The sequence below is a fragment of the Martes martes genome (genome assembly GCF_963455335.1).
Source record: "Martes martes genome assembly, chromosome: 4".
NCBI classification, from domain to species: Eukaryota; Metazoa; Chordata; class Mammalia; order Carnivora; family Mustelidae; genus Martes; species Martes martes.
Window position 1 is genome coordinate 15,743,305 of NC_137891.1, and position 12,944 is coordinate 15,756,248.

Sequence of the window (12,944 nt, forward strand, 5' to 3'; positions counted from 1 at the left end):
CTCAAAGATTATGCAAGCCGTATAAAGTTAGTGGAAGCAAAACTAAGACATTTCAATTAAGTAAAAAATAAAACTCACCCATAACCGTTTGATGACAAAGTGGGTTATGTACACACATTTTAGACAAAGTTCATGCGGCCCACGCTGTGCCAGAAATTTATTTTTTCACTTAGCTTTTCATTTACGTCGCCTTCCCGTGTATGCAGTTACGAGCCATGTCAGTTTTAATGTTGTGTGATGTTCCGTTGTTTGGTATGTGTAATTCATTTATTCCGCTGACCTGTATTTGAGGACCGACCCTATGCCAGGTTCTGTATTAAGTGCTGGGGGTAGAGCAGTAAACAAAGTGGACATAGTCCCTGCCCCCTTGGAGCTTACATTCTAGGGCAGTGGGGGACAGACTAAGTTGGTTCTTCTGTGTATTAGGAGGATTATGGGCAGTGGGGAAAAACAGGGCAGGGGCAGTGTTGTTGTTTTGAAATACCGTGGCTAGGGAAGGCCTCCCAGGGCGGGTGACCCTTGAGCAACGCCTTGGGAAGTGTGTGTGTATCAGAGAAAGAATGTTCCAGGCCAGGGCAGAGCATGTGCGAGGCCTTCGGGTGGGCACTGGTCCCATATGTCCCCGGCTGATTTCGTGTTCAGGCTGTGTCCTGTTTTTCACTAATTAGAAGCAACATGGCAGTGAGTATATCCTTATAGCTAGACATTGATCTGCATCGACAGATTCCCCTGAAGGCTTTCTCCTGGGTCAAAGCTACTTTTCCAGGCATTTGACACACGTTGCCGTTCAAAAAGCGTGTGTCTGTTCATCATCCCGCATGCGTGTGCTCATTACCGGGGGTTAGTCTCAAGGAGCTAGACTTGCATATCGGGGCAGAAATTGCTGAGGCCATAGCTTGCTGGGCCTCAGAGGGACGAGATGTCTTACTTGGTATGGTGATGTTCATTTTTTTTTTTTAAATTTTATTTATTTGAGAGAGAGAAAGAGGGGACAAGCACAGGGCGGGAGAAGCAAACTCCCTGCTCAGCAGGGAGCCCACCATGGGGCTGGATCCCAAGACCTGAGATCATGACCTGAGCCAAAGGCAGACGCTTAACCCACTGAGCCACCCAGGCACCCCTGGTGTATAGATTTTCAAATCTTGCTGTGTGTGATTTTAGCAAGAAAGTATGACTGTCCCCTGGGAGTGTGTGTTCAATGCGGGTGTCTGGGCCCCCCAAACCCCAGAGATTTCGACTGTGTAGCTCTGGGGTGAGGCTCAGGCGTTCCTAGTGCATCTTCGGTGGGTTGTGAGTATACCAGGAGCAGGGGGAAGTGGGAGTGGTTCTTGGTCCACTAAGGGCCTGCTTTATAGCTCATGAGGTAAGTAGGAAGGATCTCCCTGCCCCCCTCTCTCGTGCCCCTAAAATACACCCCAAAATGACTCCCATGCCTAAATGCAGCATGATCTTCTGTGTTCCTTTTCCTTTGCTAATTATTTCTTTTAAGGTCTCCCGTCTTTATTTTCTTTATATTTGCCAGGAAAACGCCCCTTTGTCCTTAAAGACCTAGGTGAGGCATTCACGCCCTCCCCCTCAAAGCTTACTCCAGCCGCACCTGGAACCTCCGAGGACTTTGTATTTGGAGTGTGGTGCCCTCCGATTGGTGGCTAACACGGCCGTGTTCTACTAGCCTGAGCTCCTCAATGCTTTGGCTCCTTATCTCTGTATGGCCTCCATCCCGCTCGGGCCGTGCATTGTGGGCACTCATAAATGCCCCAGGTAAAGTGGCTGGCATCATAGGTCGACTCCTGAAAATAGCAGGCGCTGGGATTTATTGAGTCCTAAGTGCCAGTCACCCTTCTAAGCGCCTGCACTCTTTCCTTTACCCTCATTACTGTCGTTGGAGGTGGGGACTAGCTCGGGCATCCTTTACTCATGAAGACAGGGCAGTTGTGGGTGGCTAAGTCACCTAGGTCGTCCAGTGGGTAGATGTGAAGTCAGGCAGTCCGACTCGAGCGCCATGCTCTTGACCCTGACATCACACGGGTCCTTTCAGACCGTGGAGTCTGGCCACATATCAGGGCCGTCCTGGGGTGTCCTTCCTAGCAGCCTGGGGCGGGGCCCGGGGATTGTGGGGGGGCACTGTTTAGTGGAAGCACACCAGGTGTGCACAGCGTGGCCAGGCCATTGCTCCCCAGGGCGGACTTGACAGACTGCAAGAATCTGTTTTGGCGTTGGGTGGAGACAAGTCAGAGAGGGTATTTCCAGGGAGGAGAAATGGGTGAGTACAGGTGTGCAAGCATCAAATAGTGGTAACAATCCTTGACCTGTTTATGGGGTGTGAAGGTCACCACGGATTCCGTTCATTATCGCATGTGGACATCTCTACATGGGAATAAGCAAATGAAACAGGAGCTTTGGACTCCCCATAGTGGGAGAAAGTTTGAGGGGGTAGGTCTGCATTTATTATTCTGGGGGGGGCTTACGTGTACACAGACATCTCTTACTCGCACTTGGATGAGAGCAGCCGGCCCCTGTAAGAGTGATTGGATACGGAGTCCCCAAGTGTCCAGTTGTGGAGAATAAGTAAGCTTAGGAGAACCTAGAGGGCAATTTCATTTTATTTTTTATTTATTTTTTAAAGATTCCATTTATTTATTTGGGAGAGAGCACGAGCGGGGGAGCGTCGGAGGGAGCAGCAGACTCCCCGCTGAGTGGGGAGCCCCACAAGGGACTGATCCCGGAATCTGGTATCATGACCTGAGCCAAAGGCAGATGCTTACTCAGCGGAGCCCTCCAGGCGCCCCCGGGGGCAATTTCATTTTAAAAAGAACTGGGCAAACTGAGGAGCACCTCATGATCCCGGCTAGGTATTGGTATGAGGGCAAACCCTTCTCTGACCTGCGGCAGATCACTTAACTTCTACGCTTTGGTTTCCCACGTTAAAAGGAAAAGCGTTCAGTTTCCTGTTCCGCCAAGTGCCCTGACAGGGTTGTCCTGAGAGCCCTTTATGCTCTCCAGGTCTATGGACACGTGAGATGGGGTTCTTAATGATGATCAGGAGGTACACTTGGACTCCTAGATGGCCCCCGGTGACCACTGGCATAGTACAGACTTGGGCAGGGGGAGGGCGAATTTGGGGAAGAGGGAGAGGAGTGGGATTCCATGTTCCTAGAGATGATGGCACGTGTACTCACCAGTTTCTGCAGGCGTGAAACAGTGGAACCAGAAGCCTCGTGGCGGCGGCAGAATGAAGCCGGGGTGCCCAGAGCAGCTCTGTCCGCCGGCCACCAGTGCCTCCCGGTAGCCCCATCTGCAGCAGGGGACGTGTTGTGCCCCCCGCACGGCCTAGTGCTGCAGCCACAGGCCACGTGTGGCTCTCAAGCACTTGCGTGAGGAACTGAATTTTGCGTTTTATTTAATCATAGTGAATTTAAATTTAAGTCCCTGTGGCCAGTGGCTCTTTTGCTGGAAGGCTCAGGATAGACAAAGGAAGACCTCTTGGTAGGAAATGTAAACAACAGCAACAACAACAACAATAATGCTTTGGAGGTACCGTTGCCAGCTTGGTTCTTCCTTTATTTCAAGTGACCTACCCGTGTGTCAGAAAACAGGCATTGTGGGCCTGGATCCTCATAGCACTGGAGGAAGAAGATGCCTGATGTCCTTGACTTAATTAGGGTCTTATGGTTACAAATGGAGCAGTTTTTGAGGGGAGGTTGGGTGGAGGGAGCACCTTTTGTGGTTAAATCTTCCTTTTCATAGGCGTATTTATTGCTGGTGAGCTTGGGCAAGTGGGTGAGGGTGGGCGTGTGGGGAAGCAACCATTGATTATCCCCAAGGCTGTCATCCACTTGATGGACAGGGATAATTAGTGGATTAGGCAAGCCCCAATCAGAGAATAAAAGCCCAGGAATGGTTTTTATGATGGATGGGCTTACCCAGTGCCTTTCATCTGAGGTTCTCGGGAGCCCTTCCTCTTCCAGCATGGGGTGGGGAAGGGTGGCTTTGGGGACAAGGCTGTGACAGGCCATCAGGGGCCCCCGTCCATCCTCCTGCACACCCAATTCTGGGAGCTGCAGATTCCCTGCCTCATGCTCGTAGAAGCACACGGGGTCCGGGGGCGCGCCTGCTCCGATCAGAAGCTTCCTTTGGAAGCTTTGCTTTTTCATTTCCCCGTAGTCCACACCGAGGGGTGACCTGGAGGAGGAGGGATGCTGGGGGCTGTGCTGCTTGTTCTTCCCCTGAGGCGGTACCTGCAGATCTGCAGCGGGGAGTTGGGGGGCTGGTGGCTTGGGGTGGTGACAGCAGCAGCCAGCAGAGATGCTCCATCTGGTGGAAGTTGATCAGTCCCTGTGTCTGTCGCAAACCTGAAGATGTGATCGAGTTCCCCATAATCGTACCACTCGTGACAGCACCTGTGAACATTTCTGGTCCTTTCCTTCCAGACCTTTTTCTACACGAAGGGCTTTTCTTTGTTTTGTGTCTTGGGGTTTCTTTTTCACGTGGTTGAGGATCACAACCGTTTCTAGCTCTCCCTGGGAACATTTGTAGCTGTGATCGGTGGGGGGAGAGTGCTGTGTGTTCGGGGAGCCCTTGTACCTCCCTTCTTGGACCGAGCAGGACCCAGTGTGCCCCCCGAGCAGCCTTCTGCAGTCCTGGGGCTGGGCGGGGGAGCTGGGTCTCTTCATCCCATGGCTTGTACCTCCCAGAGTCAGGGTAGCCCTTGGGCCACAAAGTCGGTCCTCCGATTCCTCGGCTGCGAAATACCAGCAGCACCTGCCTGGTTGGGTTGTTGCGAGCACGGAGTGGTGCGTGTATCCGGGCGTGCTCCCTACTGTGGTCTGGGCGCCAGCAGCCTCAGCATCACTTAGATGAGACCTGGGATGGCCAGGCCCTCCGCCCAGGGGAATTGGAACCTGCGTTTCTGCGGGATCCCCAGGGGGTGGACATGGCTGTGAAAGCATGAGACCTGTTGATCTGGCAGCTGGCACCAAGCAACTGTTTTAGGAACTGGTGATGCTTAATGATGGTGATGGTGACGGTGATGTCGTTAGGGTGCGAAGAGGGGTTTGGGAAGTTACCCACCATTCATATCCCCAGGACTGGAGTTCGAAGCAGCATGACCACTGATGAGCCCACGTCCCTCTGGGACCTTTGGGCAGGACAGAGCCTTTGAGCTGGAACCCCACTCCCTCGAGCCTGTCCCTGGTTTATTCTCAGCGAAGCCGAGGTCTTCCTCCTTGTGACACTCTTCTCCAGCCCTGGCTCCTCTCACATTGCCCCTTCTCTGACCACGGCTCCCGGCTCCCCCGAGTTCCTGCCGTGGGTGTCTGGTTCCCTCAGCTGTCCCCTGAGGTCCCACTGCCACTGCGGGCTGGGCTGGGCTGGGAGAGGCAGTTGCTGCATTATTTATGGGGCATCGTTAACCAGCCGTGCTGAGGAGTTACACACAGTTTATTCTCCTGCCCCGAGTGTGGGATGCCATCCTGGGCCTCTGTTTAATACAGAATAAAACAAAGCAAAACAGAACCCAAAGCCAGAATGGCCTCACTGGCTGAGTCCTGTGCCCTATGTTGGGCAAGTGGCCTGCCCAACCTTCTGGCTGTGGGGAGAGCAGAGGAAGGAGAGGGAGAAGAGGAGAGGGACCTGGGGGGGTGGTTCCCAGAGCTCAACTTTGAGGGTGGGGGTGGGGAAGCCAGCTTAATTGGTTTGCTTAATTGGCCACCAACCTCTAGGGAGCAGGCAGAGATGGGGTGGGTCTTTTTTCTCAGAAGTAAAAAAAAGACTTCACCACCTACCCCCTCCTGAAGGGACCAGACTGCTGTTAGGTATGTGACCTGTTGGTGGCCTGGGAATTTTTTTTTTTTTTTTAAGATTTTATTTATTTATTTGACAGAGAGAGAGCACAAGCAGGGGAGCTGCAGGCAGAGGGAGAAGGAGAAGCAGGCTCCCCACTGAGCAGAGTGGGGTTCCATCTCAGGACCCCGGGATCTTGACCCGAGCCGAAGGCAGGCACTCAACTGACTGAGTCATCCAGGCACTCGTCACTTGGGGTTGAATGTCATTCACCATCTGCCGGGTCTTTTGCTGTCTTGTTTGTGATTAAACTCTGACCTTGCCCTTGAAGGCTGCTCATGGTCACCTTGTACACCCGCCCGTGTCCTGTATTTCCCCAGTGTCAGGGTGCCACTCCAGTGTCCCTTGGAGGGAGCCCACTTAACGTCCTCTCTGCTTCCCCGTTTGGGGCCAACTGTTGCTCTTACTAGAAATGCTTTTCCTTCCTCCCCCTGTTTCTCTGTTCTCGAGCCCACAGTGTATGGGCGAGACGCAGGCTCACAGACGATGAGTTGCGTGATGTGAGGGAAGGGGGTGCGTTCGAGAATGCTTTGAAAGAGGTGATGTCAGAGCTAGATGGGTGGTGACGGCTGAGTAGGAGTTTTCCAGATTGTTGAATCCCTCTGGGGGTTAGAAGAGAGAGCAGCCATCAGCGGTGGTGTGTGTGGTGTGGGGAGCATTGCGGGGACCCTGCCTGGTGGATACAGAGGTGTGAGCTGTAGCCCGTCCTCCGGGAAGTCCCACCTCTCTTGCTGTGGGATGGGGGACAGTCTTGCAACTTGACCAAGGAAGTCCTTCCCATGTTTGTAAATAAACTCATTTTTGGAATAAGGGACTTTTCCTTTCTCTCAGAATCCAGCGTGGTGTAAGTTCTGTTTTCAACAAATTGCTTGGGGTTGAAAACCTGCCCTCATCTCCAACGACAGTCATGGGGTTCCAGGGAGAGGAGAGTACTGTACCCGTTGCTTGTGACTTTGGACTTGGCAGAGCCTGGGTGCTTGGTGGGAGTCTTATTTTCTTTGATTTTGGTCTGTCTGGAAAGTTGTGAAACCTTCATGTGTTTTCTGGGGAACCCCACAAAGGGGTCTGTGTGGAGCGCATTCCTGGGGATTTCCTCAGACGTGAACCGAGCCCAGTCAGAACCGGTGGCCTCGCAGGAGAGCTTTCTGGGACTCGTTGGTGGGCGATGCAGATCAGAAAAATTAAGGACGGCGTCAGAATCATTTTTTGAAAGGGTTCTCAGTGGATACGGCATCTTGATTTGCAGATTTCTTGTGAAACTTGAGTATATTCTCTTTGACTCAGTCTTTGAGTCTAGAAGAAGGCTTGGCTTTTTTTTTTTTTTTTTTTTTTTTTTTTTAAGATTTTACTCATTTATTTGACAGACAGAGATCACAAGCAGGCAGAGGGGCAGGCAGAGAGAGAGAGAGGAGGAAGCAGGCTCCCCGCCGAGCAGAGAGCCCAATGCGGGGCTCGATCCCAGGACCCCGGGATCATGACCCGAGCCGAAGGCAGAGGCTTTAACCCACTGAGCCACCCAGGTGCCCCAAGCCTTGGCTTTTTTCTCTGTCACTCTTAACTCTTCAAGTTTCTTCTTTCTCCTCTCTCGCTGCCTCTAGGCTTTTGAATTTTTGTAGTAAAGCTACTTTTCAGGTGGGTAGAAACTTTTTTTTTTAACCTTAAAAGAAACTTAAAAAAAAAACCAACCTAGGTCTAGAACAATCCAACATCACCTTGCCTTTAAATTTTAATAACATTTACGCACTTAAAAAAAAAATTCTCAACAAGGAGGTTTTGTCTTCTGTTCTTAGAAGTTCATTTTTTTTTTTTTAAGAATCCATTAAATTATATATTCCCTAAAACAGGTGGGCCTGACACTCTTTGATAGACTGTCAAATATCATTAAATCAGGAAAGAGCTGCTTTTGGCAGCCGCCTTCTGGCTGAGTGGGTGTTCGTGGGCGGAGATCTGTGTGCTGCACCCCTTGACTGGAGAGGGGACCCTCTTTTTGTTGCTAATTTGGTAAAGACTGAAATGAGGCTCCCAAGTGCTGGGGGCAGATAAGTCATTTTTTTTAGAGCTTCGAGCCGTTGATTTCAGGCACATTCATGTCAGTCTGAGTACTCCTCCCTCTGTGTGCCGGGGAGCGGCACAGACTAGTCTGACTCCCCACACCCAGCTGGTTAACTAGTTGGGAGGTGCAGCGGGTTCTGTACTTAGGACTAAGTGTGCGGGATTCCAGCCTGGATGGACAGTCTGACTTAGAGGCCTTAACGTCTGTGCCAGCACCTGAGTGGGATTGTAGGGGCCTGCAAACCCTTGGGTCAGTCCTGTCCGATGTTTATGGGACACTGGCAGAGGGCCCGGCCCTGCACCGAGCACCGTTGGTGTCTGATCTCCATTGTCCCTCACGCCAACCCTGAGAAGTCGTGACTTATCCCCTTATTCCTTCCCTCCATTCTTTCAGAGTTCAGTGATGTCCGTGTGCAGTAATGGTCACGGAATAGTTCTTACCGTTAGTGTTTAGAAGGAGCAGGCCCTGGGAGGTGAAGTGACTTCCCCTAGTACTTGACTGGCGTAGCCACGGCCGGAAATCAGGACCGTGTGCTTCCTGCACAGACCTGTTGTCTTTCTGGCGTGTTCTCAATGAGTGTGTCTCACCTTTTTCTTCAATATGCTGGATCATCTCAGTGGCCTTCTCTGGGAGCCCCTGCAGGGGAGCGGTTGGTGCTGGGGAAAGGAAGGCCCAGCGGTCATGGCCTCCTTTGTGAAGATGAGTGATGCTGGTACCTTTTGGCTCGAAGTTGGTGGTCGGTATGTCTGAACACCTTTAGGCTTTTCTAAAAGCTTCTCCTACTTTCTTGGAACGACAAGAAAAGGCTAGGTGAAGCTGTAATTGGTTGGTTGAACTCTTGTGCTCTTAAGATGCTGACGTCCGTGGGGGCAGAGATCTCTCACGGCCAGCTAGAGAACTCTGATCCCAGCCCTTGCCCCTTTAATTACTTGGATATAGAGGTAGAAGGGGTGTTCATGCTTGATAAGAAAATGGCCAATACATTAGGTGTTGTAATTGGACTTTCACGTAAGGTCTGGATAGGCCTGGAATGGTAGCCAGAGCTGTCAAGGATTCATTCAACGTAAGTTAAACTTAAGTTATGCCCTCAGGTAGAAACAGCCCACTGGGGCACAAAGAGGAGATGGAGGCTGTGTGGCTTAGCAGTGTGGTGGCCAGACTTGTGCGCGGGTACTGGTGTCAGGAGCTCAGGTGCAGCCGCCAAGGGACCTCTGCCAGGAGCCAATCAGGCAGGATGCCTGGCCCGGTGCACTCAGTGCCCCATGGGAGCAAATTGTCACTTGGGGGAAACAATCCCGAGACCTGCAGTCAGACCAGGCAGGTCTCAGACACAGAGCTGACGGCTGTGCTCTAGCCGTAGCTGGGAGATAGACTTTAGGCTTGGGGCGGTTTGTGACTTCGTGGTGGTCTTATTGCCAGAACCTCTAGGCTTGGGGCGGTTTGTGACTTCGTGGTGTTCTCATTGCCGGAACTCTGATCTTAAAATTTATTTGTTTATTTATTTATTTGAGAGAGAGAGAGAGAGAGAACATCAGAGGAGAGAGGTCAGTGGGAGAAGCAGACTCCCTGCTGAGCAGGGAGCCCGATGCGGGGCTCGATCCCAGGACTCCAGGATCACGATCTGAGCGGAAGGCAGTCGCCTAACCAATTGAACCACCCAGGCGCCCCGATCTTAAAATTTAAAAAAATGTATATAGTGACTATTGTTTTTGTAAAAATGGTATGTGACCCTGAGTGAAAACACACACACAAAACCAAGAACAAAAAAAACTATGGCCATATAGGAAAATACAAACAAGAAAGCAACACGTTGGTCCAGAAATAGCCCATTTTAGCTTTGGTGGACAGTTTTCCAGATAGCTCTCTGCATATTTTCAGACGGACTCGATAGCTAGAGAAATGCAGAGCGAGGCACTTTTATGATAAGATGTAAAGCAAAAATATATTTAATTATGCTTTCATTGAACAGGAGAATTTATACTTAAGTGCAGTAATACTGAAGAAATTGCTGAACAACAGATGACTGTTTCTTCACCAAAAGAAATTAGTTTCTCAGGCATCCCTTCATTTTATTTTATCTTTTTTCAAGATTTTATGTATTTGAGAGAGACACACACAGAGTGGGAGCAGGGGGTGGGAGGGAGGGACAAGCAGACTCTGAGCTGAGCAGGGAGCCCAGCACGGAGCTCAAGCAGCCCTTTAAAACAGTGGTTCTTTGTTGTTGTTGTTGTTTAAGCTTTATTTACTTATTTTAGAGGAAGAGAGCGGGCGCATGCAAGCAGGGGAAGGGTAGAGAGAGAATCCTCAAGCGGACTTCCCACTGAGTGTAGGGCCTGACTCGAGGCTCGATCCCAGGACCCTGAGATCCTGACCTGAGCTGAAACCAAGTGTCAGACGTTTAACCGACTGAGCCACCCAGGCGCCCCTATTATTGGCACTTTAGTGAACCGAGGTCGGGGATGGTGCCGAACCCTGTACAGTGCCCATGACAGTCCCCCACCACAAGAGAGCTGTCAGGCCCAAAACGTCCGTAGTGGCAAGGTTGAGCAACTGTACACTAAGCTAAGAAAGCTAAGACCATTCAGACTAGTACAAAGAGGAAATCATTAGGTTTTCGCTCAGTTGCCGCTGTAGCCTGTTTCGGCCGGGCTTCTGTAGCGAAAGGTGAAATGATGAACTTCATCAGAATTTCTCCCTCCTCTCCTTAGACCGGCAGCCTGGGAGGTGGCATGTGTTCTGTCCCCAATGTTAGGATTCGAGGCACTTCCCGTTTGGTCCTGCCGGTGGCACCCTCCAGGGGTGGAGTCTCAGATATGTGTGACCGATTCCATGCCAAACTCTACGTCTTTAGCCGTGGCTTCTCCTTCTGTGGGTTTCCCTTGCGTCCTCTCTTGCTTGACTCCTTGATCTTAACATGCATCGAGCGCGTCTGTGTAGGGACGTGTCAGCCCCACTGCTCTGCTGCCGTCAGTACAGCACCTGCAGTTCTGATTTTGCGTCTTGGGTCCCGGGCTTGAAAGCCGAGGGAGAGAGAATCTTGCCGTGTCCCCAGGACGCTGCAGGGACGTGAAACGCGGTCCTGGGTTGAACATGGACTGCACGTGGGGGAAGAAGGGAAAGCTGGATGAATGTGCTGGTTTTCCTGAGTTCTTTCAAAAGACTTCTCCTGGAAATGGGGTTGGGCGTCACCCTGAGGGTCCCCAGAGGGTTCAAGCCGGTGCCGCAGGGACACAGAGGACGCAGTGGCAGATAGACTCTCCCCAGGAGGGTGTTGAGTTCCCTGTGAGCTGGAGTGTGCCAGGGATCCACATGTTGTCATGCCGTCTGTAGATGCTGGGTGCAAGCCATTAGCTGGGGGGCTGCGTTTAGGTAACTTCTCAACCTTGAGATTCTGATCTGTAAGTAAAGCTTCCCAGAGGCCGCGGTCACTGTCCTGGGGAGGAGCTCCAGTCACTCTGGTGCCCTCCAGGGTGAGGGTGGGGAAAGGTACCGCCGTGTTCTGGTGGTTCCTCCGGGCGGAGCATTAAATGTTCTGCGGATCTTGAATTTGGACCCTCCATCTGTTCCTGAAAAAGTGATCTATCAGTGCATGTGCTAGATTCTGCCGAACTTATTCCAACTGGCGTTTGTAGTATTTACAAGATTACAGGGCCTGAGCACATTCTAAACCCATTTCTGAGCCAGGGCATTCATGTACAGTCTGGGCCCCATACCCTAGGCTGCAGAGGAAGAGAGAACACACATTGTTCCCTGTAACTGCAATTGGGTGTTTGCTATTGTCTTTATCAGATGTCTATCACAGCATGCCTCACTGATGGATGACTTTGTTTTGTTGTAGGGGAGCTATCCAGTGTGGGAAGATTTCATAAACAAAGCAGGAAAGCTACAGTCCCAGCTTCGGTAAGTAGAGAAGCTTGTCATCCCCAGAAAAATGGCGCCGTCCTTAGACAAAGGATGGAAAAGGACAGCCCAAGGATGCAGATTGAGGTTAATTTTGGAAGCATTCCAGATACAGAAGCACGTAGTGGGTTCTCATTTGAGTGCTGCCACTTCTTAGCCTTATGTCCTGACCCCCGACTACCCTATGTAAAACTGAACTCCCATCTGGTCTGCCTCCTTCCACGGGAATTTTGAGTCCAATGAGGTATCACAGGAAGGTAGTAGTGAGCAACATTTGTGTAATGCTCACTGTGTGCAGACCCATATGTTAACTTAATTAGATCTCACAACTCCAAGGGGTTAAGTACAGTTAGTATCCTCAGTTTATTGACGAGAAAACTGAGGCACAGAGAAGCTAACGGCACACAGCTAGTAAATGGCAGAGCAGGGATTTGAACCTGGGTCTGGCTGCATAGTCCGTTCTGTTCACTGCCTATCCTCATAAAGAGTTTAACAGCTGGGGCGCCTGGGTGGTTCAGTTGGTTAAGCAACTGCCTTCAGCTCAGGTCATGATCCTGGAGTCCTGGGATCGAGTCCCACATCGGGCTCCCTGGTCAGCAGGGAGTCTGCTTCTCCCTCTGACCTTCTCCCCTGTCATGCTCTCTCTCTCACTCTCATTCTCTCTCAAAAAATAAATAAAATCTTGAAAAAAAAAAAAAAAGAGTTTAACAGCTGACTGTTGACTGTTGTGTAATTCCGTGTGTGTGAAATATCTAGAAAACAGATCTGTAGAGACGGATCAGTGGTTGCCTGGGACTAGGGGAGAAAAAGGAGATTGAGCACAAATGGGCAGGAGAAATCTTTTGGGGGTGATGGAAATGTTCTAAAATTGGCTTGTAGTAGTGGTTGCAGAATTCTAAGCTTACCAAAAAAAATTGTTGAATCACACACCCAAAAAGGGTGAATCTTATGGTATACAAATTATGCCTCAATGAAGCTGCTTAAAAAAGAACAAGATCTAGGGCTGAGCGGCTCTAAGGGGCTCTTATCATTCATTGCCTTGTCTTGGGCTTGCTCATGTATCATTTGATGTGAAATAGAACATTTACCAGCATCTTCTTGTTACAGTTATGTGCTTTTAGTGGGGAGGGGGGCTACCTACTTGGTGGGT

The 12,944-nt window shown here is 50.7% G+C and overlaps 1 protein-coding gene across 6 annotated transcripts in view; it reads left to right on the plus strand.

The window, feature by feature from the left end:
- The window catches only part of MTSS1 (MTSS I-BAR domain containing 1), a 145,340-nt gene that overhangs the window by 12,660 nt on the left and 119,736 nt on the right, over positions 1-12,944 (plus strand). For all 6 annotated transcript variants that reach the window (XM_080801970.1, XM_080801971.1, XM_080801972.1 and 3 more), the window contains exon 2: positions 11,733-11,794. In XM_080801970.1, coding sequence (XP_080658096.1) covers positions 11,733-11,794 — 62 coding nt within the window. The remainder of the gene's footprint in view (positions 1-11,732; positions 11,795-12,944) is intronic.